The sequence below is a fragment of the Lissotriton helveticus genome, chromosome 9, assembly GCF_964261635.1.
Source record: "Lissotriton helveticus chromosome 9, aLisHel1.1, whole genome shotgun sequence".
Classification (NCBI taxonomy): Eukaryota; Metazoa; Chordata; class Amphibia; order Caudata; family Salamandridae; genus Lissotriton; species Lissotriton helveticus.
This window is the reverse complement of record NC_136070.1, coordinates 481,242,835-481,269,983: the sequence shown is the minus strand read 5'-3', so window position 1 is coordinate 481,269,983 and position 27,149 is coordinate 481,242,835. Positions and strand designations below refer to the sequence as shown.

The window sequence follows — 27,149 nt, the reverse complement described above, 5'->3', positions numbered from 1 at the left end:
ATACAGTATATCAAAACTCGGTGTACATCCTACATTTTGTCCACCTCGTATTACTTGTTTTGTCAGCCTTACAATTTGTGAGGCAGTTCCTTATATCCGAAGATCCCCAAGAAAAACTGCATTATTTAAAGAAACCGGATGTAAAATATAGACGTTATCCGTCCATAACGTTAGCACCTGGGACTGAAGTTGGTAACTAAATTAAGCTCCTTGTTAAAGAAACAAAAAACGGTCAGTACTTGCGTGTGCAGGTCTGGCCAAAAGGGCCGTGACCCCGCATAAACAGTGACGTACAGAGCGGTGTAATGTTACTAATCATTGTCATCTGGGATGGAAGTTGGTAATAGGGATTAAAACATTTTATAAATAAAGGTCAATTAGCATATTCAAAATGGAGATGCGAGCGCGGGGCAACCCAAAGGTGGTAATGACACACAAACAGTACAGTGTTATGGAAATTATTACCATATGCGAATGTGACATCTGGAATAAAACAAAACAATAATTACAGTGTTATCTACAACTGAGATCGTGTCAGTTTACACCAGCACAATGTTGTGCAGAAAGCACTACAGCTCTTTCAACAGTGTTGTAACCTGATGACAGGCTAAACAAGGTAAGCCCAGCACAAGGTTCTTTCAAATGACCTCTACTGCAGATATTTCACTTCTTACTTGTTGTGGCTAGGAATAACTTCAGGAATACAAATCGGTGTGATACTGTCTCTAAACATCACTTACATGGAATCCTCCGACCCCATAGCCTAGAGTGTACAATACCCACCTTTAAGTGCACCAGAAACACACTTCAGAGTATGGCTTTTGTCTCCTATATAACTTTGACCCTCGTCTTTGCCACATAAACACATTGAACCCCTGGACTATTTTTACTCTTTAATTACTGATGCTCTTGAAAAGCATGATCTTCCACTAAGGATATCCTAACTGTAGTCCCACTTCTCGGAAAGCCAGTAATCTACAAGCAGCATCCCTAGAAATAAAGAAAGCATTTCAATTAAAGAAGACAAATCAGTTAACAGATGCCATTTACTAGGCCTTTACAATTGGGAGGATTAACAACTAACTAAAGCCTGTAAAATGTTTCCGAGTTTAGTTGTGCTTTTTTCTCAGTAGCAGGTAGGGAACATAGTGCATTACTTTTGGTGGTGGGACACTGGCAGTATTAGTATTGCCCTGTTGATGGCGTGAGTCAAGGTGGCCTTATCTTTTTTTAGCACTACCTTGGATTATACAGAAATGTTCTGGGATGCTGTAGCATTATTAGTAGAGTGGATGTTCCCGAGTGGGTCTCTGTGGCCAGGACATTACCACTTGAGTTATCTTACCAGTGTGATACTCCGACACCTGCTGGACATGCCTGCATCTCTGGAGCAGGTGCCCTAAAATCTTAGTATCTAAATGTGGTGAATTTACGACCATGAAGGGAAGCGAAGTATCGTTACAATTGTATTTTTTCCATTTCAGTTTATTTCAGTGCAGAGATAACAACAAATAAAACGTATGTGCACTGGCAGACCTAAAGCTGAATGTCCCTAACTCAGCCCCACAAAATTCTGCCGTTTCTAACTCCACCCACCTCTAATGCAGAGACGGACAGACAGACAGATTTTTATGGTCCTTGTAGCACACATGTGTAGCTGAGCGTTTAGTCAAACTGATCTCGGTAATGAAAATGTAAGAAATGTGTGTATAGTAAAAATAAAATAAAGCTGTTAATTTTTCAGGAATAAAAAAAGGAAAATGTTTGTAGCGGCCATGGGTGTCCATGGAAGGGATAAGTTAACTAGAAATAGACTGTACCGAAGGAGCGCATGCAAGTCTAGTGTTGGGAGCTAGATATAGTTGTTCTGCCTGGTGTGGTGACATCATATGTGACAACAAACTGGTTTGTCCCTGCAGGTCGGGGATCGCGATGACTCCAATCTCTACATAAGTATGAAGCTGAAAGCTGCCGCTGAGGTAAGGATCGCCGTCCTCACTCCGCCTTCTTGCCAAGTTGTGGATTTTCAAAAAAATATGAGAAGTGAGACCAGGGCTTTAAGTGGGCTGGGTCTTGCTGGTGCTCAGCACTGGCACTTCTAAAAAGCAGGTGCTGAGACTGGTCCCTATTGGGCTCTCCAGTTTTGCCCTCACCCTCCGGTTGAAAAATAAATCTCAACTCTGTAGCGGTCCCACTCTTCACTGCCTTTGGTGTAATTTCAAAGAGACTAGGTATAGTTCTTTCACAGTTTCATTTCAGAACTGAAGCATTTTCAATATTTTATACAACGAAGCCATAGTTGCTGCTTATTTATCTTCTGCAACTAACAACCATTGACCACGCCAATAATCCTGGCTTGTTGTAGATGTCCTTTTACTTGTATTATATATCTGGATGCAATGACAGAAGCAGAATATTACATGTCAGGCAACACACTATGCTAAGCGCAGATTTTTAGCTTACTTTTTAAGCCACGCCCTAAAGACATTAGCCACGTCCTTTTGAGAGATCCCTTCCTCAGTTTTTCCATCCTACTTAAAGCCCTTGCCGAGACATTGCTTTAAGCTGACTTTTTCTATTTTTTATTTCAACTTATTCTTGTGGAGCCCTGAGTGCTACAGGTTTGGTTCTTCCGCAGCGAACAAAAGCCTTCATTCTTGACTGGTAGCAGACCTTTTGTTATTGACTTCTATCTGGTGATGCTCATTGTGATGTACATTTAATAGTCTGTTCAAGCAGTTGTTTGAGAAGTGTAGTCTGGTGAGTGTTGCTTTATCTCTTAGGTCATAACCAAAGAGCTATGGTCTAAGCATACCCACGCCCATCCTTCACATACCTGCCTCTTTGAGTTTATCAGTATTTTTAATTATTATTATTATTTTTTTTTTATGGGCCTCAGTTTAGAGTGCCTCCTTATGCATTGCACCTGCCAATTAGCTACATTCCAGGAGTTATTTTTTTTATCGTGCCATAACCAACAGTAGTTGTGAGTTTTCCCTGTTTAAATAGAGAATAACATGAACATTTTAGTGATTACTGCTCCAACATTTGCATCTCACAGCCATTTCTATTTGACCTCCCGATAAATACTTGCAGAACACTCCGTTTTGACAAATCCACCCCATTCCTGATTGAGTCATCTAAACAAACTGGGGTGGCCACAATTTTCGAGGCAATCTTAATCAAGAACTTAATGTCGCATCTTGAGCCGCGTACTGGTAGAGATGCCCTGGGGCATGGGACTTTTAAAAAAAAATACAAACTTCTTTTTTTTTTTTTTTTTTTTTTTTTTTTAGGTCGAGCATTCGAGACCTCTTGTATATATTTTTGTATGTACTTATATACTTTGGTATATACTTTATGTACTTTGTGGGCTCTGGAGATCAGCCCTAGGACTTGTCTGCTTCCGCTTAACGATTTTTTTTCTGTTCAACTGCCTCTATTTAACTGTCTTGATGAAAAACGACCAGCAGAGGTCAGTAAAATACCAGAATTACCTTCTGCTGAGGGACTTTCGATTTTTCAAATTTTTCTGCCAACTGCCTCTTTTTAACTTTCTTGATAGAAAATGACCAGCAGAGGTAGGTACAATACCAGAATCACTTTAGCATTCTCTAGATTCCAGTCCATGGAAATTGTCTTCAATGAGCACCTGTAGACAATAATATTTTTTTCAAATCTTGTATTTTCAGTGATCTGACCACTGAAGGCCCTGATTTTATATTAAAAACAGAACTTTGGACTATACCTTTCCAGCTGAAAGGCTTTATTTCTCTCCATGTGTTCCCATACCAGGCGTGTCACACAGTTTGGTGCATCCTTTCCATCCATGTTAAGGAACAGATGTTTCAGCACACAGGCTAATGTGATGCATAGCTAAGTACATATAAGGTCCCAAAGGCAAGACTAATTGCATTGCAAATGCTTGTTTTTTTTATAGGACTTCCGATAAAAGCAGAGCCAGGGAAACAATTCATGACAGCAATTCAGGATTCTGCCCGTCTCCAACCTTTTACTGCGCATGACAGTGTAACATCTTGCAATCACATTATATCCAACATTTGTGTTTTCGAAAATGTATTCATTCATCGTTGTGGTTTCTCCTTTTAAAATCTGATTGTATCTGAGATTTCAAATTGCCGTATATGATGTTTATTCTAAATTTGATTGCTGAGTTCTCACGGTAGGGGGTCAGTCCGTATCACCCGTCCTCCGTTTAATTTCCTGACTCCTTGTAGAAGATACAATAAGATTTTATTCGATTTTAAAAGGAGAAACCTCATCAATGAGAGAATTCAGCACAGACCGTAAGAAAATATTTTTTGCCCTGAAGAAGTCCGAGAGGACGAAACGCATTGGCTACGGTCTTTTTATCTTGCTGAAAAAGAAGCTATGAATAAAGAATTTGATGAAAACAACTCCGCTGAACTACCATTCCTTTGATTAAATGTGATTTACAAATATATAGATAAAACTAATTACTTATTGTGAACCTCAATTGAAATTAGAGTGCTGGACCATTGTGTGTTGTTTAAAGTAAATTGAGACAGTTCGTGTCTTAGGAGATTTAAGGGCTTTGGATCTCCGGTCCGTAGCACCTTGCCTGTTTAAATAAAAAATTGACTAAGGATAGGTGCAATTTTGTCTTGCCCCCAAACCCTGTTCTATCTGCACCACAGATAAGTTAATCATACCTGTGTATTTTTAAATGTAATTGTATTATTAATACAGTGTGCCGCCTGTGAATAGGACCTCTTTCTTTTTAGGATTTAAGATTGGAGGCACACTTTGAATTAGGAGCACTTAAAAGATATACTTGTTCCATGCTTGTGATGCTTATGGTACTTGTATTTAAATTTTCAGTCAAACTTGTTTTATTTGTAGATTGGAATCAATGCGAACCACGTGAAACTGCCAAAGACTGCAACAGAAACAGAGGTAGGCGTTGATTCATTGTGTGACATGTGATTTATAGTACAGTCTCAAAATTCATACTCTGCTTTGTGGTTAGCAAGAGAAACAAAAGCCCCACACATATTCACACATCCAGGGCCTGCAGGTTCTCTTTCAAACTTGCCTTCATTCCTTTTCTGGAATGTGTTTGTAAAGTCCTTTTGGGTCTATGTGTAAGTAGCAAGTGAAGGTGAACAGTATATCGAACACTGAAAATAATCAAAGTTTGAGGTTCATCTTTTTCCCAAGTTATTTTATAATTTTCCTTCAAAAACCTTTCTACTTTTTTTTTAATTGTGTTTTATTGATGCTCTTGTTTTTATAACTCTTAGTTTTCCTACGGCTACACCACGTTACTTACACTTATATCAAGCCTTGGCAATGTCCAAAAGAAGGGTTCAAGGAAAAGATTACAGGTGTGCCACACAATTAACAATAGGTCCTGAAACACTACAATTAAAGATGTTGAGAGTGTTGCCATTCCCCATGGTCCTCAGGAGACAAGTCCTTCCTCATCTCAGACTTACCAGTCTATATCAATGGCAAGACATACTAAACCCACTTCCCGGCATAATTTTGTTTTGTCTTATCTAGTTGTGGTGCTTGCTGATAAATTAATTACTAATGCAAAACTCTAAATAATAGCTGAATGTTACATTAGTAGTTTCAAATTTCCTGCAATATTGATATTAGGAATGTTAAATGGTGAACTGCGTTGTCGAACCGTAGCTCCTTAAACTTGCAAGCTGTAGAATTTGTGTTTTTAATGTATTTCGAGATTAACAAGGCTTGTATTTGGTGTTCTTAAAGGTTCAGGCCCAAGTAATAAGGCTGGTAGTAGTAGTTTTACAGGTTTATTGATTAAAGGAAAAAATGATACTGGATTGCCTTATTTTTGAAAAAATACGATTTTTCTTTTTGGTTTTAGAATTGTTTTCATGATGTGAAATATGTTCATGTTTTTTTTTGTTTGGTTTTACTATATTTTTTTGTGTTTCCATGGTAGGTGCTGAAGTGCATCACATCTTTGAATGAAGATTCTGCTGTTCATGGTTTAATTGTCCAGTTGCCATTGGATTCGGATAATCCTCTGGATACAGAGCGAGTGACTAATGCTGTCTCCCCAAACAAAGATGTTGATGGGTAATTGATCCCTTCTTGTTTGCAGACACGACCATGCCCAAACTTTTCTTCAACGGAAATCAGTGGTCACCCGTTATTTCATATTTTTTTCTTTAAAGAAATCTGGTGGCTCCTGCTGCAGATATGTTGTCACAGTACCAACACTGACATTGCTCAGTCATTGGGTTTTTTGTGTGTGATATATTAAGTACTTCATTTCTAAGTAACTCTCGCCCTTCTTCCTTGCACTAGTTGGCTTGGCATTTAGCTATTAACAAGGAAGCTATTTCCATGAAGAAATTCGACTTATTGAAATGTTTAAAATGTTTTCTTTCGGCTTTCTAATTTAGCTTAACAAGCATTAATGCCGGAAAACTTGCCAGAGGAGACCTCGGAGACTGTTTCATCCCCTGCACCCCGAAAGGATGTATGGAACTTATCAGACAGACAGGTAAGCAAAACATTGTTTGCTTGCTCCCGCCGAAATAGGGCTGCTGCCTCATAGGTAGAGAAAACGTGCGCTCCAAGTATTGGGAGCACAGCTTGAAGTTTCAGACCCTTTGAACATCTCTATAGTGAAACATTCTGATTCTTCTAATCATTTTCCTAAAACATTTTAAATAACGAAACACTAATTTTGTGAGCAGGCATGCTAATAAAGAAACATATAAAAAAAGTATTTCAGTTGTCTGAAGAAGGAAAGGAATAAAGAGGAAATATTTAAGGGTTTAACATTTTTTGACCGGACCGCATGGGTAAGGAAATGTCATGACCTAGAAGCAGGGAGTTGGATTTCTGAGTGTGTCCCATTTATTGACTGTGTGTGTACATCAAATGGCAAACACTCCTCTTTGATTAGCCTAAGCTGCTCGAACACAACCATCACAAAATCGAGCACTTGGGATTTTTGAAGAGAGCCCTGTAAACCAATAAACATTCCCTTGACTCTCTACACAGTGTGCGTCGTTTTAGCGCACCAGTTGGAGCCAGCTGCCTACAGGGGTGCTGAGGGCAATCTGATATTGGGTGATTATCTTAATATAATTTGGGACAGGTTTGGATAGATTAGTACACTACTTACAGAGATCAAAAGCCATATTAAGGATTCTGAGACCCGTGGTCTCCAAGAAGGACAGAAAGGGTTTAAAGTATACCAACAATACATGCGGCCAGGAGAGGGGGGGGTTATTGCTTCCATTCATACACCAGGCTTGATTATCTTTTCCTGTCTAAAAAGCTTATGAACAGGCTATGGAGAGCCCACATGTGAGGTGGTGTGTGTCTTGGGGGGGGGGGGGGAGGGAGAGTCTTAATATCAGATTACTGAGGTCTGCAAAAAAAATGTGATGGAAGGTCTGAAGAAGTTGGAAAAAGGACACAGGCTGATTGTAGACCCATCACATACAGCCGAGGTAATTCAAGCAATTTAAAATTATTTTGTTGTCAAGACTTCTCTTTCCAAACTCATTGGAACACATTCAAATCATCGCTTGGGCATGCAGCTATAGCCATCACAGCCAAATTCCAGAAGGTGGTGAGTCTTATAGAGGATCAGCTGTTGAAGGAACTTAAGAGATGGTTCGTAAGATCAAATGGTCACCCTCTTGCAGGTGTACTAGAGCTTTCAACAATCCGTTTTAACTATTGTTGAGAGCAAGGCAAAGCATGCATTACTCCCCCCCCCCCCCTCTCCCCCCAGCAGACCTTTAATGAGGAGGGTAATCGAGGTGGATACATTTCTGTTATTAAGTAAGGGGACACAGAAAACAAGGGTATTCACATCACCACTGTGTGCACCAAACACCTCTTTGCAGCAGACTCTGTCGATGTAGAGGACACACTGTAATTCCTTGAGCAGACTCTGACAGCTACTCTTCCGTCCCAGTGGGCAGAGGAGCTGGTCAAACCCATTGAGGCGCAGGAAATGCTTCCAGCTAGAACATCCATGAGTTTAGATAAGGTGCGATACACAGATGGGCTCACAATTGGTTTCTACAAATAATGTACTCTACTTTTCCTCAGCCCTCTGAAGACCCTGTTGAAGTCTTTTAGAAAAGACCCCAATAAGTGTGAGAGTGCATTGATTCCCCATCCCTATAAGGACCTAGAGGACTGCTGGTCTTCCAGACCTATCGACCACTGATGCTATGATTTTTACTGAGGTTCTTGCAAACAGTATTACTATGCATCCCACTTAGTGATTTGTTGTTGAATTGTCTGCTTCACATGGAGAAAAGATTGATTCCCATGTAGAGTGCCCTAACTGACTGTCCTTGTTGATATTCTCTGGTGGAGTCTCGCCCTCAAAATCTTTATATACGAGAAGCAGTTAAAACCCCGCTTGAGGTGTGGGATGTGGTTGCTGTGCAGGCGGTGGAACGTCTCCTCTCATTTGCCTCGCCATACACTCCTTAAAACTTTAATCCTTAATCGACCAAGTGATGGAGGCAGATCGATTTGAAAGAGGGGGGCAGGGGAAGAGAAGTTTGCCATGGGACAGCTGAAATCTTTCTCAGAGTATGAAAGGTCCTTTCATGTTACGGAACAGGAAAGACTTCAATATTCCCAAATCAGACATTAGGTCATGCAACCCCAGGCTAGGGAATGAGCAATTTGATGGCTCACCTCGCTCGAAAAATTCATGTGTAAAAAAATAAATCGATTCGTAGATGACCATGGTCGTGCGAGACTGTTTTATCTTGAGCAACGAGAAAGTTATGGGTAGATGGGCATATCCGACACAATAGGATGCTGAAATGGAGGGCGGAATCCCCAAAGAAACCAGGCAACGATAGTGAAGGGAAGTTTCCTTCCCTGTGTTGAACCTCCGGTTCATAATGCGCTGGTACTTCAAACTCCAAAGATTAAAACAGAGGCACGACCTACTTATTGTGAGATTGCAGTTTGATACAGATATTGTGGAAGGAGGTTCTTAGTCACGTAGAGATGGTTCTGGTGTAGAATCTAAGGTCAGGGGACAATCGATATTTGCCCGGCGGTATCGCCTCTTAGACCCATGAAATATTAATCAATGAAGAGGCAGGCGCTGGAGGCGGGAAGGCAGGAAACAAGGTTTATTCTCTCCGGAGGAGAACACAACAGTTAGACAGCAGGTATCGTTCTGAGGTGCTCTAACTGCATCTCTGAGGCCTGGCCTCTTATATACAGGTTTTATTGCTTTATTATAGATTACATGTTCATGGCAATGCTTTGATGTACGGAAAGACATTCCCGGAATCTCCCCTTCGGGCCCGTTCCCACACACATTTACAGTAGAAGTCCCCACCCCGGTCACAACAGGTGATGATTATCGCGCAGCTGGATATTCCGCCGATTCATGGAATGTGGGGGGTTCGATCGGATCTCATGGGGTGGGGGCTTTGATCAACTCGGGGGTCCTTTGATGAGGGAAGCTTTCTACTGTACGGGGAGGTGCGAGGAATAGTACCGGCAGAGCTGGGTGTCGGCCTGGGAACGAGGAAGACAAACGGGCACACACAGGAAAAAGGGGGTTGGCATCAAAGGGCCTGGGACCATGAAAAGGAATGAAGGGAGGTGTCGCCCTGGGAACAGGATGGGGTTCTGAGGCAGAGCTGCGCTGAAGAGGGGTTTATGACTCAAAGCAGGTGCGAGCAGGGGGGTTGGTCAGCGTGCAGGCTTGGTGAGGGCGAAGGGCTACGTCGGGGGCCAGTGGCATGCAAAAGGGCTATTCTGATCGAGGCACCTAAAATGGCGGGCGCGCACGACAAAAAGTGTGGCATCAGGGGGAAAGGCAAGATGGCGCAGATAATGTTTACCAAAATCGTACTAATTTTCCACACTGGGTACCCTCTGCTTGATGGTGGGCGGGGTAGTATTTCAGATGGAGGAAAGCCCTGCTGTAGCAACCGTTTGGAACGGCAAAACAAATGTCATAGCGGTCCATTTTTAAAAGATGCCACCAGCACTGCCCTGTGGATGCAGTTTGTGGCATAGCCGTGCATGTTTTTTGTCCATCAGGTGTGTAAGGACTTTAATAAACGTTGTGCTCTGCTGATCAGCCATTTTACGTTACTAGCTCCGCTGAGAGATCCTCCAACCCATGCCTGCAGGCGGTGCTGCAATTCAACCTTAGTAAAGTGTAGTGACATACGCGGTCCCTCCTCCTGCACCAAGCAGTGGGTTGGAAAGGGGGAAGGGGTGAATGTGGCCCGACGGGTTGGTGGGGAAGGAAGAAGTGTACGTTCCTGACGTACTATTGTAGAAGAGATTACATTAGATATGGGGAAGGTTCCACCGTGCTTCATCAGGTTGAAAAGAGGATGTTACTTTATTGAGCACCCATTGATATTAGTATCCTATCTCTTGTTGTAATTTTGTAATTGCATTTATATAGCACGTACTACCCCCGACGAGGTGTAAAAGCTATTTTTCGGCGAGTAGCCACACTACTCCGGAACCCAAAAAGGATTAGTGGTGAATTACTATAGGGAAATATGAAATTAATTTAAGCAGTGGACATGCTAATCTGTTATTTAGATTGAAAATGATGGAGGAGGTAAGGCTTTGCATTTATGTAGCGCTTGGTAATCCTGATGAAGTGTTGAAGCACTTTTCGGCGGATAGCATGCTAATCGAAACCCATAAATTTTTTCAAATTAAAACCTGGAGTTATGTTTTATGCCAATACATGGTGTTTGTGTGCTGGTAAGATAGTGAATGCTTCTGTATCACATAAATGTTTTTTAACTTTAGTTTCTTGCAATGTGCACGTTTCTTGGTAAATTGAAGCATAGACCAAGTTATCTTACCAGGTGAAGTATGAATAGTCAAGCGTAGTTTTTTAACTGTAGTTTGGGATATTTCTTTTTTCTGAAACTAATTTGTAAAAGACCTCCTTTAGCAAATGATTGTAATTTTTATTTTCAAAGATGTATTCGTATGCACTCATACCAGTTGTAAGCTGTGTAAATGGTGCCCCTTAAAAATATTAGTGCACAGTCCCTTTCAGGGCTTCCTATGATCCTGGGACAAGGGCTTGTCACTGCATTAATAGTATCAGTGCAAATTGCCAGAGGCACATTTTGATGCACACATTTCGGAATTCTAATGCATATCCTCTTATTTTACTAAACTTTTTATTTTTATTCTTTTAATTCTAGGTATTCAAATCCCAGGAAAAAGAGCAGTAGTAATTGGTCGAAGTAAAATCGTCGGGGCTCCAATGCATGATTTGCTGCTGTGGAATCATGCAACTGTGACCACCTGCCACTCGAAGACCGTATCGCTGAATGAGGAAGTGAGTGCAGAATGGAACCATTTAGACCCAATGAATGTCAATAAAGCCATAATGAATGTAGGGAGTGGCTTAAATAATAATTTTACCTCCCCATAGTAGGTGCAATGAATCGCTCTCCAGACCCCTTACTCTACCCAAAGACCTGCTGGTTAACGGTTTTTTGAATTTCAACAGTTGCTTAATTTGAGCCCGTTGTTGCTTGTTGGGCCCACCACACTTCATTTTTGGGGAGGCACTTACTTTTCCGCAATCGAGAGCAGGAGAGAGGGAAAAAAACAAGAGGGAAAGTAAGAGTGTAATAGTAAACCAGTGACAAAGCGAGAAAGCAGAGGTTTAAAATAACCTGCGAGACGGGGCAGGGAGTGTCTGGCCGTTTATTAACGAGACGTGAGGTGGAATTAACTTTGTAGCCTTGGCATTTGACACTCCAAAACAGTTGATAGCGCTGGCCACATAATTGAGGGAGTTTGTCATTTTTGGTTTGTAATCTATGGAAGTAGATGTAAGACTCCGATAAAATATACTGTGCCTAATGGTTTTGTATCTACGTGTCCCAGATTAAAATAAAACTTGTATCCCCTGCAGAACAATTTATTTCATGTGATGAGGAATGCATAGAACGAGGTATTTTAGTGCCATCCAGCAATATAGCACTGACATTGTTATTACCATAATTGAAATTAGGTTATTTACCCTGCTGGGCCATTGGCAATGCTCTTCAAAACACCTATCTCTGCATGCGAGATTGTGTGGCACGGGCTTGCTAGTGCGAAAGTAGGGTCCTGCAGGAAGGCGCTTTACAAAGATTTTCCAGCTGAAGAAGTTGATTTTAGGAGCAATGTATTTATTTTAATGCAGTTAGCTTTAATGTAAATGCGTTGCCTCGCCCTAGCGAATATCCAGAAAGAAACTGTTTTTGAGTTTGAAGTTTTTTTTTGCCCACTGACCATCCCCTAATCCGCTCTGCAGGCGTAAACAATAGGTGGATTTTGAGTATTTCGAAATCCGTTCAAATATTTGCTAACCGTGCACACACAAACCTGTCAATAAATGAAACACTTTCACTTACTAAAAAGGCCATATCTATTAATTTTGACAGTGCTTATTTTTTTGACAGGTATACCCAATTAATAAGGGCTTTATGGCCAGTCCTAATTTTCTCTTTGGTTGTGCCTCTTACGTTACCAGGAAGCAAGTGGAAGAAGAAAAAGGCAGCTTGCGTATCCCATCTCAAACTCCGCAAGACCCTCACAACCACAGTTATAAACACTACAACAAAAAATGCTTTTCAGTTATTAATTGGCAGTACCCGATACCTGTTGCGAAAACGTGGACTGTTAGGAACATGTAAAGGACCACCTGACTTTGAGTTAATATGAATCTGAAGGAAGAGAACTCTGGAACCAACTCTGCAAAGGGGTCAAAGAAACTTGTCTGCAAATTAGACTTTGCTCCTTTCCTTATCCTGTGATTGAATGCAGATAAGATAAACCCAATCTACTGGATTTCATAAAATCCTCTCCACTCATCATGCACTCTGCCCTTTGCCTTGAAGCCTGACACTAGGAGCTAACTGTCTGACAAACTGCTCTGCCTTTTTTTTTTGCGTTTGTGTCTTGTTTTCTGGCTTCAGCATGGCCCTGATGTAACCTCTGGGTGCTCCGAGATGGGCCACCACACAAAGTAGATTATTTCACAAGGAATCGAACCGTTTGATATTCTGCTCATTCACAAATATCACTGTGCAGGAATTTGGGGGTCCACTATAGCAAAGTACTTTGAGGGGACAAGGATTGAGATTTTCTCTGTTGTGAATGTTCTAGGGACATTTTCAGTTTAGTAAAGGATTAGCCCGAAGAGCGAGTCATCGGTGTTTCAGGTCATGTGGTCAGGGAGTTGCTTTATCTTCACTCTACATATTTAGTAGAAAGCCCAATCCTGTATCTGTAGTGTTTTATTCATAAAAGCATTATTCACACAGTTAAACAAAATGTATTAGTAATAGATTGGTCTTTTGATAGCATGGAATAATACAGTGGCACCAGCACGCAGGGAGTGAAATGCATATGCTGTGAAAGTGTGACTAATGTCTAATAGTACTTGCTTTTGATACCCGGTTGCTCCCTAGACCGACATCTGACCTTTCATAGTGTGGTAGCTGCGTCAAAAGCAATCTGTCTAGCCTGCTTCAGAATGTATCTTAACTGCAATATAGCTGACCTTCTACTGTTGTGATGCCTTGGAACTTCTTTTGATGGCTGCAGTATGAACCAGGTGTTCAGAGTATTGGGTAAACACATTGGTTAAGGGTTTTAATTACCACCAGTGTATGTATGCTGACAATACGTTAGAATTTATATTTATTTTATGTACAATTTTTTTAGTGCATGAATAGCAAGGGTATCCAAGAGACTGGTGTGTACATCACTATTGAAGGTTTTACATTTCCACCAGTTTTTTTAATGTCTTGACTGTAAGATGTTCATCTAGAGCAACCTTTTCTGTACTAAGAACCACTTATGTTAAATGAAAATAATCCCGAGCCACTAATGTTGTTACTCTTGTAATGGTGACAGCTTCAGGGCAAGATAATATCTGTGACCATCATATGCAGGATTACGAGCAGTGATCACCTTAGTCCATGTGGCAGGGTCGCCTGAAATATTGTATAAAAAGAATTTTCAATGCAATGGTTCTCATTTGCGAGCGTTTAAGCTATTGGCATTGTAAATGAGACTGCCTTTTATTTGTGTTTTTAAAAGAAACACATACATAAAAGGTATTGCTATTTCTAATACCTATAGATCTATCTCTCACAAATGTGAGACCACTTTAATGGTTACAGTGAGCAGCGTCTAAAGAAAGGGGCGTGCCCAACATTAAAGGGAAAGGGTGTATGGGGAGCTTTCACCCAAGCAGAATTTTTTTTATTAAGAGTGTCTGTAGCGGGCCCGCGCTGTAAATTAAATAAGCGAGGCCGCTAAAGTTAAAGTGGACCACGCTGTTAATTAAATAAATACATTAATAATAATATAAAAGCGTGTGCTTTGCTGCAATGTCATGGGCGTAATAAGGGAACAGGATTAAAGAAAATAGTGCTCACCGACTACATAAAGCAGACCGTGTAACACAAGTAAAAAGTCCAGTGGTTATGGCCGGTTTCAAATGCAGACAAAGCAGTACCAAGGAGGGACTACTAAGCCTATTCAGAAATGAAAAGCAATGATTTTGCAAGGACAGTAACAGAAGCCAATTGAAAAGATGGGCGGAGCTTCTATGCCATACTTAAATACAGCATGCCTCGCAGAGCAGTACATGCGTTGCCCAGGCTCGACCTAAAAAGGCGTTCGAGGCATGTGGGCTGCTAAATTCATATCTTTTGCATTAGATCGCCGCCTAGTGTTGGGTCCGGATGATCGCACATTGTTGTCCTGGAAGAGTCTTCGAAGTATCCTGAGATAGGTGGCTCCTCCCCTGGACTACAGTGCGCATGGGCATCGGCTCCATCCCCAGATTGTTTTTTTCCGCCATTGGGTTCGGATGCGGTCTCGACGTCTCTCTGTCGGACCCGAGAAAAACTAGCTTTTTACGGCCAAAAGGCCTTACTTTCATCGCGTCGGTATTGTTTGCGCACGGTCTCGAGTTCTTCCGTCTCTTTGAGTCGGATTCTATAGAGTCGTATCACTCTTCGGACATCGAGGCCTTCTCATCGCAACACGACCGCAACTTTTCAGCATGGAGCGGAGCCCGTTTAAATACTGTCCCGTCTGTGGGTCGAAATACCCACATATCGATGTGCACCCGGTCTGTAACAAGTGCCTCTCGCCGGACCACAACGAGGACAACTGCATGGCCTGCTCCAGATTCAGGTCAAAGAAGACTCTCAAGCTTCGGCGCGCGGTGCGCCTTGAGGCCAGACAAGCGGCCCCGGATCCAGAAAACATCTTCGGCGACCAAGAAGAGGAGGGCCAGAGCCATCATCTTCAAATTTCACCGCCCGCGACGGACGTCGAGGCAGATCCGGAAGACGACGATGGAGTCGTGGGTCAAGGCCTTGAATACGTCGACGAGGTAGGGGACGTCGAAGAAGTTTATGGGGCCGCGGAAGATAGCTCGGGTGATGAGCTATGCCCCGAAGGTTATGCGGATCAGGCTCGGGTCACGGGATCGCCAGTCGGCCTTACCCAAGACCCCGTACCGCAAGCCACGGCCCCGCCTTCAGGCCCGGCCACGGACATACTTGCTGTGCTGCCCGTAGCGAAACCGAAACTACAACCAACGGTATCGACTACACCTAAAATGGCCGACCCGAAACCGAAACCGAAACTTACGGATTCGAGCGTCCCTAAGATGGCGGCCGTTCCACCAAAGAAACCGAAACCTGCTGCCTCATCGACTCCGTCGGCCTCCGGTCCACAGAAGTCGAAGAAAACTGTCGATGCGACAGTGTCGACATCGTCGACAGAAGAGATTTCCTCTAAGAAGGGAGTTCGGCACGGGTCGACCGGTGCGACGCCTTCAAAGCCCGCCAAGTCCGGCGACAAGACTCCGGTTCCGACTGGGACGTCGTTAGTCGGGCGCGTGGTGGAGACGGAGCCGGCAAAATCACACGGATCGAAAGCTGGAAGCTCCACACATCGGTCCAAGGACTCTGTGTCTACGGCTGCAGCGTCAACGTCTAAGACTCAGAAGGGCCAACAAGACGTCGGATCCGAGGGCAAGGTGAAGGCCTCCTCGTCGGCGCCAAGTGCCGCTGTGAGTGACGCGTCCCCCATCGCCGCTTCACTACAGAGAATTCGGGAGAAGGCATCTGCGACGTCGGCTCCGATGCCATCGCACCAGAAGCCGATGGACTTGCCGGCGAAGCCTGCTGGTAAACTTCTCTTCCTTCTGCCGCCCAAGGAGGCTCCGAAGGCCTTTACGCCAAAAACGGCGCCAAAGACATCGGAATCGTCAACGTCTGGAGCACTGACAGGTCGACTACTCGACTCAGGAGAAGATTCTGAGCGTTTTATCGACGCAGACACGGGCAAATTGACCCTTTACAAAAGAAAGATCACTTCGCAACCAGTGGACTCCTATGTTATCCCACTGAAGAAGAAAAAGCTTGCTCAGGACGCTTCAGCCCTGATAGAACCTATCCAGCCTCCCCCTAGAAGGAGCCCAACACCTTCCCCAGACCACTCTGAGGGTGAAGGATATGGAGAAGATGACCAATACACTTTCCCCGTCAATGAACCCGATGCACAGCAAGATTCCTATGACGACATAGGTGACCAAGGCACCCAGGATGTGGGGCAGGACCAACAGCCTTTCACTGCACGTGCATCCCCAACAGAAGATTCTGCAGGTTTTCATGCACTCATTGAAAGGGCAGCTGCTAATCATGATGTGGACATGCATGCTGACCCAGTAGAAGAAGACTTTCTATTTGACACTTTTTCAGTCTCTGAAAGGACAGTAAAGACACTGCCTATGCTCAAAGGGGTCCTTAAGCATGCTGCGGACATCTTTAAAGAACCCACCAGGGCGAGGGTGGTCAATCCACGCATCGAGAAGAAGTACAGACCAGCCCCTGCAGACCCTGCATACATTCGGGGACAGTTGCCTCTTGACTCCCTTGTGGTCGCAAATGCCCGCAAACGGGCGAACTCCCAAACGACGGGTGAAGCTCCTCCCCCGGACAAAGAGTCAAAAGTGCTGGAGGCAGGGGGCAAAAGGGTAGCTGCGCAGGCTGCCAATTTCTGGCGTATTGCCAATACACAGGCACTATTGGCACGTTATGATAGGGCGCATTACGACACCCTAGAGCAAGTTTTACAACACCTGCCTCCGCAGTTTCAAGAGGCTACCAGACTGCTTATAGAGGAGGGAAAACTAATCTCTAACGCAGCCATTAAGTGTGCACTTGATGCCGCAGACACAGCAGCTAGGGCTATTAACACTAGCGTCATGCTGAGACGACAGGCATGGCTCCGCATATCGGGGTTTAAACCGGACATTCAAACAACCATACTCAATCAGCCCGTCAATCCTGATAGACTATTTGGTCCTGATGTTGACACCACCCTCGAAAAGATTAAGAAAGACAACGAAACTGCTAAGTCTATGGGGGCCCTACAATCACAACAGTTCCGGGGCAACACTTTTCGTCGCTCAGGTGCACGTGGAGTCACCAGAGGACAGATGGGTCAACAGTCACAGTTCTCCAGAGGTGGAGCACAGTCCTCGTACCCCAAGCAGAACAAAGGGGGTTATCGAGGAAACAGCACCAGAGGGCGTGGCAGAGGAAACAACAATTCCCGCTCCTCTGCCCCAAACAAACAGTGACTCTGTCACTGCCCCCCGACCATTTAACACCTGTCGGGGGGAGACTCAAGCAGTTCCTGCCAGTCTGGACAAACATCACCACAGACAGGTGGGTACGACAACTTGTCCAGTACGGTTATTGTCTAGAGTTAAAGTCCACTCCACCCAACATTCCACCAAGGCAACGGCCTATGTCCGCAGAGCATTTACACTTATTGCAGCAGGAAGTGGTGGTGATGCTGCAAAAGGGCGCAATCGAGCTCGTGCCAGTGGAGGAGGAAGGCACGGGGGTATATTCCCTGTACTTCCTTATTCCAAAGAAGGACGGATCTCTCAGACCCATTCTGGATCTGCGTCCCCTCAACCTGTATATACTGTCAGAACATTTCCATATGCTTACACTGCAACAGATTCTTCCCTTGTTAAACCAAGGGGACTTCTTAGCAACCTTAGACCTAAAGGATGCATATTTCCACATTCCACTACACCCGTCCCACAGAAAATACCTCAGGTTCACTATACACGGCAAGCATTACCAGTTCAAGGTCCTACCCTTCGGGGTGACCACAGCCCCAAGAGTGTTTACCAAGTGTCTGGCGACGGTAGCGGCGCACCTCAGGAGGCAGAACATCCATGTCTACCCCTACCTGGACGACTGGCTCGTTCAAGCCAAGTCGGAACAACAGTGCGCCGCGGACATGTCAACTACCATTCACCTCCTTCACGATCTGGGCTTCTCGTTGAACTACCCAAAGTCGCATCTTCAGCCGGCACATGTCCGGCAGTTTCTAGGTGCGACGATCAATACCCTGACGGCCATGGCTCAGCCAAACCAAGTCAGGATAGACAGCATGCGGTCTCTAATCCAAAAGTTCAAACCACAACACTCGCTTCCAGCGAGAGTGTTCATGCAGTTAATTGGCATGATGGCCTCCTGCATCTTCATAGTCCCTCACGCACGTTTACATATGCGTCCGCTCCAGGAGTGCTTAGCAAATCAGTGGACACAGGCTCAGGGACAATTGACAGACCTAGTGTTGGTTACCAGTCGGGCATACGACTCTCTGCATTGGTGGACTCCACACAACCTTTGCAAGGGCCGACTGTTCCAGGACCCAGTGCCACAGATTATCCTGACAACGGACGCATCTCTCCAGGGATGGGGAGCTCATCTGCTCACTTACACGGTGCAGGGACTATGGACGACGCAGCAACAGAAGATGCACATCAACTATCTAGAACTGATGGCAATCTTCATGGCGCTCAAGTCCTTCAATGTACATCTGTGCAACAAGGTAGTGTTAGTCCGGACGGACAACATGACCGCGATGTACTACATTCAAAAGCAGGGGGGCACACACTCGCCACAGCTGTCTCATCTGGCTCAGAGCATGTGGAAGTGGGCCATTCAGAGGAACATTTTCCTCATGGCAGAACACCTCCCCGGCAAGGACAATCAGATGGCGGATCTGCTCAGCAGATACAGCCATCAAATGCACGAGTGGGAGTTACACCCCTCTGTTCTCCGACCGTACTTCCAGCAGTGGGGTCATCCGGAGATAGACCTGTTTGCCACAAACGAAAACGCAAAATGCCAACACTTTGCCGCCAGGTTCCCTCACCCGCAGTCGCAGGGGAATGCGATATGGATGAACTGGTCAGGCAGATTTGCGTACGCTTTTCCGCCAGCCCCTCTGATCCCGCTGGTGGCAAGAAAACTAAGGCACCACTCGATGACTCTCATCCTGGTTGCTCCAACGTGGGCGCGCCAAGCATGGTACACCACGTTTCTTGAACTCTCGGTGGTGCCGCATCAAAGGCTGCGCCTCACGCCCAGACTTTTGACGCAGAACCATGGAGACATTCAGCATCCAGATCCGCAACAGCTCAACCTGGCGATCTGGCTCCTGAAGTCCTAGAGTTTGGATACCTTCACCTACCTCCAGAATGCATGGACATCATCAAGGAGGCAAGAAAGCCGACTACCAGAGCGTGCTATGCTGCAAAATGGAAGCGTTTTGTCATTTACTGTACAGCCAATAACATCAACCCGCTAGATGCATCTATCCCTAACATCATTTGCTATCTGTTGCATCTTTACAAGTGCAATCTAGCGTACACGTCCATTCGGATACATCTATCCGCCATAGCAGCTTACCTTCAGAACAGGCAGCATCTCTCAGTCTTCAGAGTGCCTGCCATTAAAGCTTTTCTTGAAGGCCTGAAACGAGTCATTCCCCCAAGAACACCGCCAGCTCCGGAGTGGAACCTCAATGTGGTCCTCACCAGGCTAATGGGACCACCTTTTGAGCCATTACACTCATGTGAACTCCAGTTCCTAACGTGGAAAGTAGCTTTCCTAATAGCTATTACGTCACTGAGGCGTGTTAGTGAGCTGCAAGCGCTCACAACCCAAGAGCCATTCATTCAGATTCATCCAAATAGGGTGGTACTGCGTACTAACCCCAAATTCCTTCTGAAGGTGGTGTCACAGTTTCATCTCAACCAAACTATTGACTTGCCTGCATTCTTCCAAAACCCACAAACGGTGGCGGAGAGAATGCTTCATACTTTGGATGTCAGGAGGGCGTTGATGTACTGTATTGACAGGACACAACACTTTAGGAAAACAAAACAGCTATTTGTTGCCTTCTCGCCACAGCACAAGGGCAACCCAATTTCCAAAGCAGGAATAGCCAGGTGGATTGTTAAGTGCATCCAAATCTGTTATCAAAAGGCTAAACGTACCTTAACGATACCCCCAAGGGCGCACTCCACACGCAAATTGGGGGCATCTATGGCTTTCCTGGGGAACATTCCTTTAGAAGACATTTGCAGAGCAGCCACGTGGGTTACACCACATACCTTTACAAAACACTACTGTGTTGATGTGCATTCCAAACAGCAAGCGGCTGTAGGACAGGCTGTTCTCAAAACACTTTTTCAAGTTTCTGCAGCTGGCACGGGCAACCGCCGCTAATGGAGGGACTGCTATATATTCTATGCAAAAGATATGAATTTAGCAGCCCACATGCCTCGAACTGAATATGCTACTTACCAGTATGCATCTGTTCTTGGCATGTAGGGCTGCTAACATTCATATCGCCCACCCTCCTCCCCGGTGCCTGTCGCAGCTGCAGACATATTCTTGCATTCAATCATTAACATGGACATCCTTTACACTATTTCACTCCATCTCTGCCACAATGGCTAAAAACAATCTGGGGATGGAGCCGATGCCCATGCGCACTGTAGTCCAGGGGAGGAGCCACCTATCTCAGGATACTTCGAAGACTCTTCCAGGACAACAATGTGCGATCATCCGGACCCAACACTAGACGGCGATCTAATGCAAAAGATATGAATGTTAGCAGCCCTACATGCCAAGAACAGATGCATACTGGTAAGTAGCATATTCATTTGTCTATGTGAATGCTTCTACATGGGTAATACATAACAGCCATGGCTGCAGTTTCCTTGGTATCAAAGAAATAGTGTTGGTAAGAAGTCTCCGCAGTGCTGCATGATGGATCTGTCAGTATCCACTTAAAATATATTTTGGAAATTCAACAGTTTTTCTCCAAACATCAGCCAGTGAGTTCTGAAAATGCATACATTGAATTGAATAGCTTTATTTCGATATTTTTATCATATCATAAAAGCAATACAAAAAACAGTTAAAAATATAATACAATTTAACAATTCATACCTCTATTTAATTTATGCCATTTCATCAATTCTGCAATTTTTTATAACCATCAATAAAATAACATAGGAGGGAATTTATTCACCAAAACATTATTAGAACAAGCTAAATCAATGCGGGTCTTTTTACTGGAGAAGCAATTTCCTCGCGGATCTTAACCGCCAGACCCAACCCAGAAATGTTGCCAGGCAACAGGCAAACAAAGGGCGAGCATCAGATCTCAAGATACGTAGAGCCTCCAAGTGCGATCGAGTGCCAAGGCTCAAGCATAGTGGTTTCAGCCATCTGCACCGAGGCGCTACATATGCGGGGCACTCAAACATTAGATGGGCAATGGACTCATCCCTTTTTTCGCAAAAAGGGCAGTACGATGTGGTTTGCAGCGGTGGCTTCCAGCTTGCTGTCCATAGACCTAATAGTAGAACTCCCACCCTGAATTTGAAGTACAACGACCTGTCCATCGGGTTGGGGATCATGTCCAGATAAAGTTCTCTAAGGGGGAGGTCCTTGATTAACAGAAACTCAACGGCAGATCTGCATAATTTAGAATTACTCATTCTCTCATTAGCCACCCATGACCAGTACAATTTCTTTAACAACTGTTTGGGTGGAGCTGTTCTGTTAGCCCAAGCGTCTCCAAGGCCCAGTTCACAGAGAAGCCGCTTTACTTGCATGAGCCAACCCACCTTGTGCCAGCCAGGGGATGAGAGAAGTTCACTCAAGGCTTCTGCGTAACTCAACAATTCTGGTACACTCCATATTCGAGCCCACAGTAAGAGGGGACGTAACCTTACTTGCTCGCTTATTGGGCGTGTACCTGCATCTAATAAGAGAGGGAGTGTTGGAGTGCTGTGTGGTAGCCTCATAAGATCTTTGTGAAATTTTGTTTTCAAGATGGGTCAGTGTATCAACTCTCTGGGTGCCCCACAATTCCGACCCATACAGCGCCGCACTCACAACCCTAGCCCTATAGATGTCTAGTATCGCCCCAATGGGTTTAAGCGACGAGGCACGATGTTCTTTTAGCAAAGCCCCTGTAACCCTCTTATGAGTCAGAAAGACTTTTTGGTGGTGAGCCTTCCAACTCATAGAGTCACAGAGTCGGATGCCTAAATAATCAAATTCCCTTACCCTTTCAAGTGGGACTGAGTCTAGGGTTGGGGGAATGACTGGCTTCCTAGGGGGGTTTAAGACCAGGAATTTGGTTTTGCTTATATTGATGACTAGGCCCCTAGAATCACAAAAGTCCTTGAACCTGGAAAGCAACATTTGAAGGCCTATCGGGGTTTTTGAAATCAGGAGGGTGTCATCTGCAAATAGGAGGGTGGGTATTTTCCTGCCCGCCAGGGAAGGTGCATCTGCTGGATGTTTAAGAAGATGCTCCACCACTCCGTTAACATAAAGTGAAAACAGAGTGGGGGCTAGCACACAACCCTGGCGGACACCCCTATCTACAGGAATGTGAGATGTTTTCTGGCCCTGATCACCCCACCTGATTTGAGCAAAGTTGCTTTCATGGAACTTGATAAGCAAACCCAACAAATACGGAGGGATACCTAAACCCTCTAAGACATTCCACAGTTGGTCACGTGGGACCAGGTCAAAGGCAGTCCGTAAGTCTATAAATGCGAGATACAGACTGCCTTTGCCCAGTACAACCACTTTCCAATAGATCATTAAAAAGCGAAATGTCTGTTTAATGGTGCCAGTTCCTGATCTAAAGCCGGCCTGAAAGTCAGACAAAACCTGATTTTCTTCAGCCCAATGCAAAATCCTACCTAGGACTACTTTGCCTGCTACCTTTTGGGTGGAATCGAGCAGACTAATTGGACGGTAATTAGCAGGGTCGTCCCGACAGCCTTTCTTAAAAATCGTGACGACCTCCGCACCCCTCCAAGAGTCCGGAAGGTGACCTCCCATCACGGCCTCGTTCAGAAGTAAGGCAATAAGCCCGCTCCAAACCTCTATATTAACCCGCAACAGATCACCTGGGAGGCCATCTGGGCCTGCAGCCTTGTTAGGAACAAGGCACCTGATTGCCCCTTCGACTTCCTTAGCAGCAAAGGGGTAGTCATTGCTTGTATTAGCAACCAGCACTCTATGCAAAGGACCCCTGTTTGTTTCTAGTAGGCCTGATGGCAAGGAATAGAGCTTTGAAAAATGTGCAAACCAAGCCTCCCCTGTAATGTTACAAGTCAGTTGTGAGTCAACGGGCCTATCTCTACCTCGGAGCAAGTCCCAAAACCCCTTCGTTTCCTTTTGGAGCTCGCATCCATTAGATCTCTCCAAAAGTTGGTTTCGTGCGCTTCTCTTGCCACGGATAGGACTTTTTTATAACTTTTCCTAGCGAGTCTAATTCGAGCTGGATCCTTCACTTTCACAGCTAGGACAAGTTCACCTTTGGCCGCACGACATGCAGAGGAGTACCATTTATCTCTACCCTTGGTTGCAGTTCTGTTAGCAGCCCTTACCCTACTCTGTGGGACTATGAACAATTCACTTAGAGCTGTGACAGTTTCTGTGAGGGCCGTGAGGGCATCAGGATTAATGGATTCCAATGTATCTAAGCGGAGCTTTGCAGCTGTCATTATGGTCTTGGCTTGAGCCATCTTTCCCTCGTCCGCAGCAACCTTAGCCCATTTTAGTCGCCTGCCGCAGTTTGAAGGAACAAATTAATGGGATGACTTCCATATAGGAGGAGACGTAGTTGGATTCCCGCCTTGCCACAGGGGGGTAAGGGTTAAGACCAAAGGGTTATGGTCGCTGTCGGATGTCAGTAAGACTTCCATATCATGGAGATACGACCATAAATTATGGTTCAGCAGTACATAGTCGATTCTAGAGGTGTGTCCCACCCTAGTGTAGGTGTGCGTTCCCCCAGAATCTGACTTAGAACGACCATTAGTAGCTCTAAGGTCGTATTCCAAACAAAGTGAGTTGATATCTATGGCACTCTGGGACCATTTTTTAATCGGATCTAGAGAGAGCAGGGGAATGCCTCTCTTAACATCGTCTACCCAGGTGTCCAGGATGTCTTCGCTGGCTAGGGGTTCGAAACAGCAGTTGAAGTCTCCTGCTAAGACAACAAAGGAATCGATATTACAGGCTCTGAGCTCCTCTTCAACTCCGGATGAGGATAACATTGACTTCTCCCCCCCCCCCCCCCCCTGGCCCCCCTTAAGTAGAGGTTAAACACTTCTAGCTTCCTACCCCCATGGCACGTTATTGTAAGTCTCAGAAGATCAGGAGATTGTGTGTTAATATGCCTTATATTTAAACCCAATGCAATACTGACCCAAATGAGAAGGCCACCCGACGGGCGACCTTTACTGCCCTGTGATTTCAATGCTGGCACGAAGTAAGTTGTGTACCCTACCCTGTGGCGGGGTTCCAAGCACCATGTTTCTTGCAGGAGACAAATCCCGAAAGGATCGACAAAGGAATTCCAATCTGGATTGTCAACATTGAGTGCAAGCCCTGCCACATTCCAACTTAAGATCTTCAGCTGGGGGTTTTCTATGGTTCTCTGTCTAGTCAGGGAGGCAGAAGCAGGGGGATCAATGATGGAGCCAGGGCCTACTCTTGGGCCACAATCAGCTGCTGCCGCTACTTCAGCGGCTCTAGTTGGTGTTTGAGTGGCCTCTTCCTGGATTTGGATATTAGCCCTGGGGACGGTAATTCGTTTGCCACGAGGCAAGGACAGCTGGTCAAATGGCATAGAAGTCGTTGATGGAGCAACTATCTCGTGCACAATTGCATGGGTTCTATTAGTATTAGAAGTGTACAACGCTCCCTGCACTAGCAAGGGATGTGCCATAGGTTGGACAAGTGGGGCGGAGCTAGTCCCGTCAGGGTTAGTTAGCAAAAAAGAGGAGTCAGGTTCCACATGAGGTAAGGAGATCTTTAACGGCAGTGGGGGATCAAAAGACTTGAGCAGTCAATCTACTTCTTCGAGACAACTGTACCTGTTCGAGGTTGATACCCCGAACCAGCGACTGGGTGGAATTTGCTCTTTAGTAGAATACCCCCTCCTGGACTGATGGTGTGCCATGGACCAATTGCCCCCATAAGTGTGTGCCTTACATGGTGGATAGAAGAAGGTTAGTGGCCTAGGTGCTATGGATGAACCCTCACCCCCAGTAGACCATGAGCAAATATGGTGGGCCGTGTTTGGGTCCTCAAACGTCACGACTATGCAATCGCCAGGTCTAGATTTCCGTGAGGGACCCACCCAGGGAACTCTTCGCACCATATTAACTCCACTTGTCCGACCATTTGGAATCGGTCTATGCACATTGAGCCAGTGCATGACTTTGTTCTTTAGAGACCAATGATTTTCGTATTGGCCGTTCACAACCTCCGGCACACCCGTCAGCACCACCACATAATCATTGGCCTCTGGGGGGAGATCGATATACCCCCCTTTAAAGTTGCTCTTATTATATGAGCCCTGAGTGTGACGGTGCGTAGTGTTGCTAGCATTCTGCCTTGGAGGAGCACCCACATTAATTTGTATGGGGACTTGGGGAGTGGGGTCCTTTGGCTTTGGGGCCCTGGGCAAGTGATCGGGAATTTTATGATCAACTCCCTTGGTACGAGGTTTGGGGATTGGCTGTGTTATAGCTGGTGCTGAAGGGGGAAGGATTGGAGTCTGTGGGACTATATTATTCTCTAGGAGACCTTGGTTTTCTAGACCTCGCAAGCCAAGAGTGGCCAAGGCTATAATGCTCTTTTCCATCTCTAATAGGTGGTTCTCAATGCGAGAAAGTCTTAGGTCCAGGGGAGATAGGAGCTTTTTTAAGGTTTCCCAAACTATTCCCATAAACTCCCCATCCCTCCCTTCCTGATCCTTTGATTGAGGGCCAACTTCCTCTGCAATTAAATTATCTTTCATGGTTGCAGAGGCTGAACCATCACTATCTTTTCCCCGGGGGACCTGTGGCGGGGTAGCATACCCTCCTTTGACGCTAGACACGGGGATATTACCAACGTTAAATAGGTGTGCCCCAGCAATTTTAGCCTTTTTGCGAAAGTATGCAGACCTTGGGATACGTTTCCTTTTGTGTAAATTACCCTTAGTACTATTACATGTGGATACATCTGAGATATCCAGGGAATGGGAAATGGTGGTGAGTTGTTGGTCAAGAATATCCACGGGCGGGTGCTGGCATACAAGCGGGGGTATGGGGTAACGGTGAGACAAGGGAGACCGGAGTGTGATGGACATCCGCCTGCGTAATTACGCAGCGCTGATTCTCCAGACGCTCCGGGGTAATAGCAGAAGCTATATGACCCAAGGATGATTTCTTAGAATTAGCAAACTCCAGTGACCACTTTCTAGCAGCAGCCAAATCTAAAGAAACTCGAGATTGCAATTTGGTAATTTCATTGTCTATAGCAATGTTTGTGCGTGTAATAAAGTCATCCATGGGGCCGTTTTGAATCAAACCCCCCTTAGCAGCCCTACTGCGGGTCGCTCGTGTGCACATGTTTAGCACAATAGGCGACCAGCATAAGCTATAGGTGGGAGCGATGTGGACTGTACTAATAACAGAGCAAGGGGCGAAAGAGGGGGGGGCCCAGACCAGACCGCTTAGACCTCGAACGGCCTCAAACGGCCCGCTCTTTGCCCGGTCTTCGCCCCAGGCTGCGTCCCGCGCTGCGGGAGTCAGAGGCTTTGATGTAGTGGGCGTTGAGGGCGGTGGGCGGGCCAGCAGGGAGAGCGGACCGGAAGCTCTCCCACGGTCACGCAGGGACTCCTGGGCAATGGAGTCCCTGCAA

General features: G+C 45.2%; 1 protein-coding gene across 1 annotated transcript in view; it reads left to right on the top strand.

Moving 5' to 3' along the window:
• Positions 1-27,149, top strand: part of MTHFD1 (methylenetetrahydrofolate dehydrogenase, cyclohydrolase and formyltetrahydrofolate synthetase 1) — a 349,963-nt gene that overhangs the window by 23,190 nt on the left and 299,624 nt on the right. Inside the window, exons 3-7 of the mRNA XM_078660313.1 lie at positions 1,920-1,979; positions 4,885-4,938; positions 5,960-6,096; positions 6,426-6,526; positions 11,217-11,353. Coding sequence (XP_078516439.1) covers positions 1,920-1,979; positions 4,885-4,938; positions 5,960-6,096; positions 6,426-6,526; positions 11,217-11,353 — 489 coding nt within the window. The remainder of the gene's footprint in view (positions 1-1,919; positions 1,980-4,884; positions 4,939-5,959; positions 6,097-6,425; positions 6,527-11,216; positions 11,354-27,149) is intronic.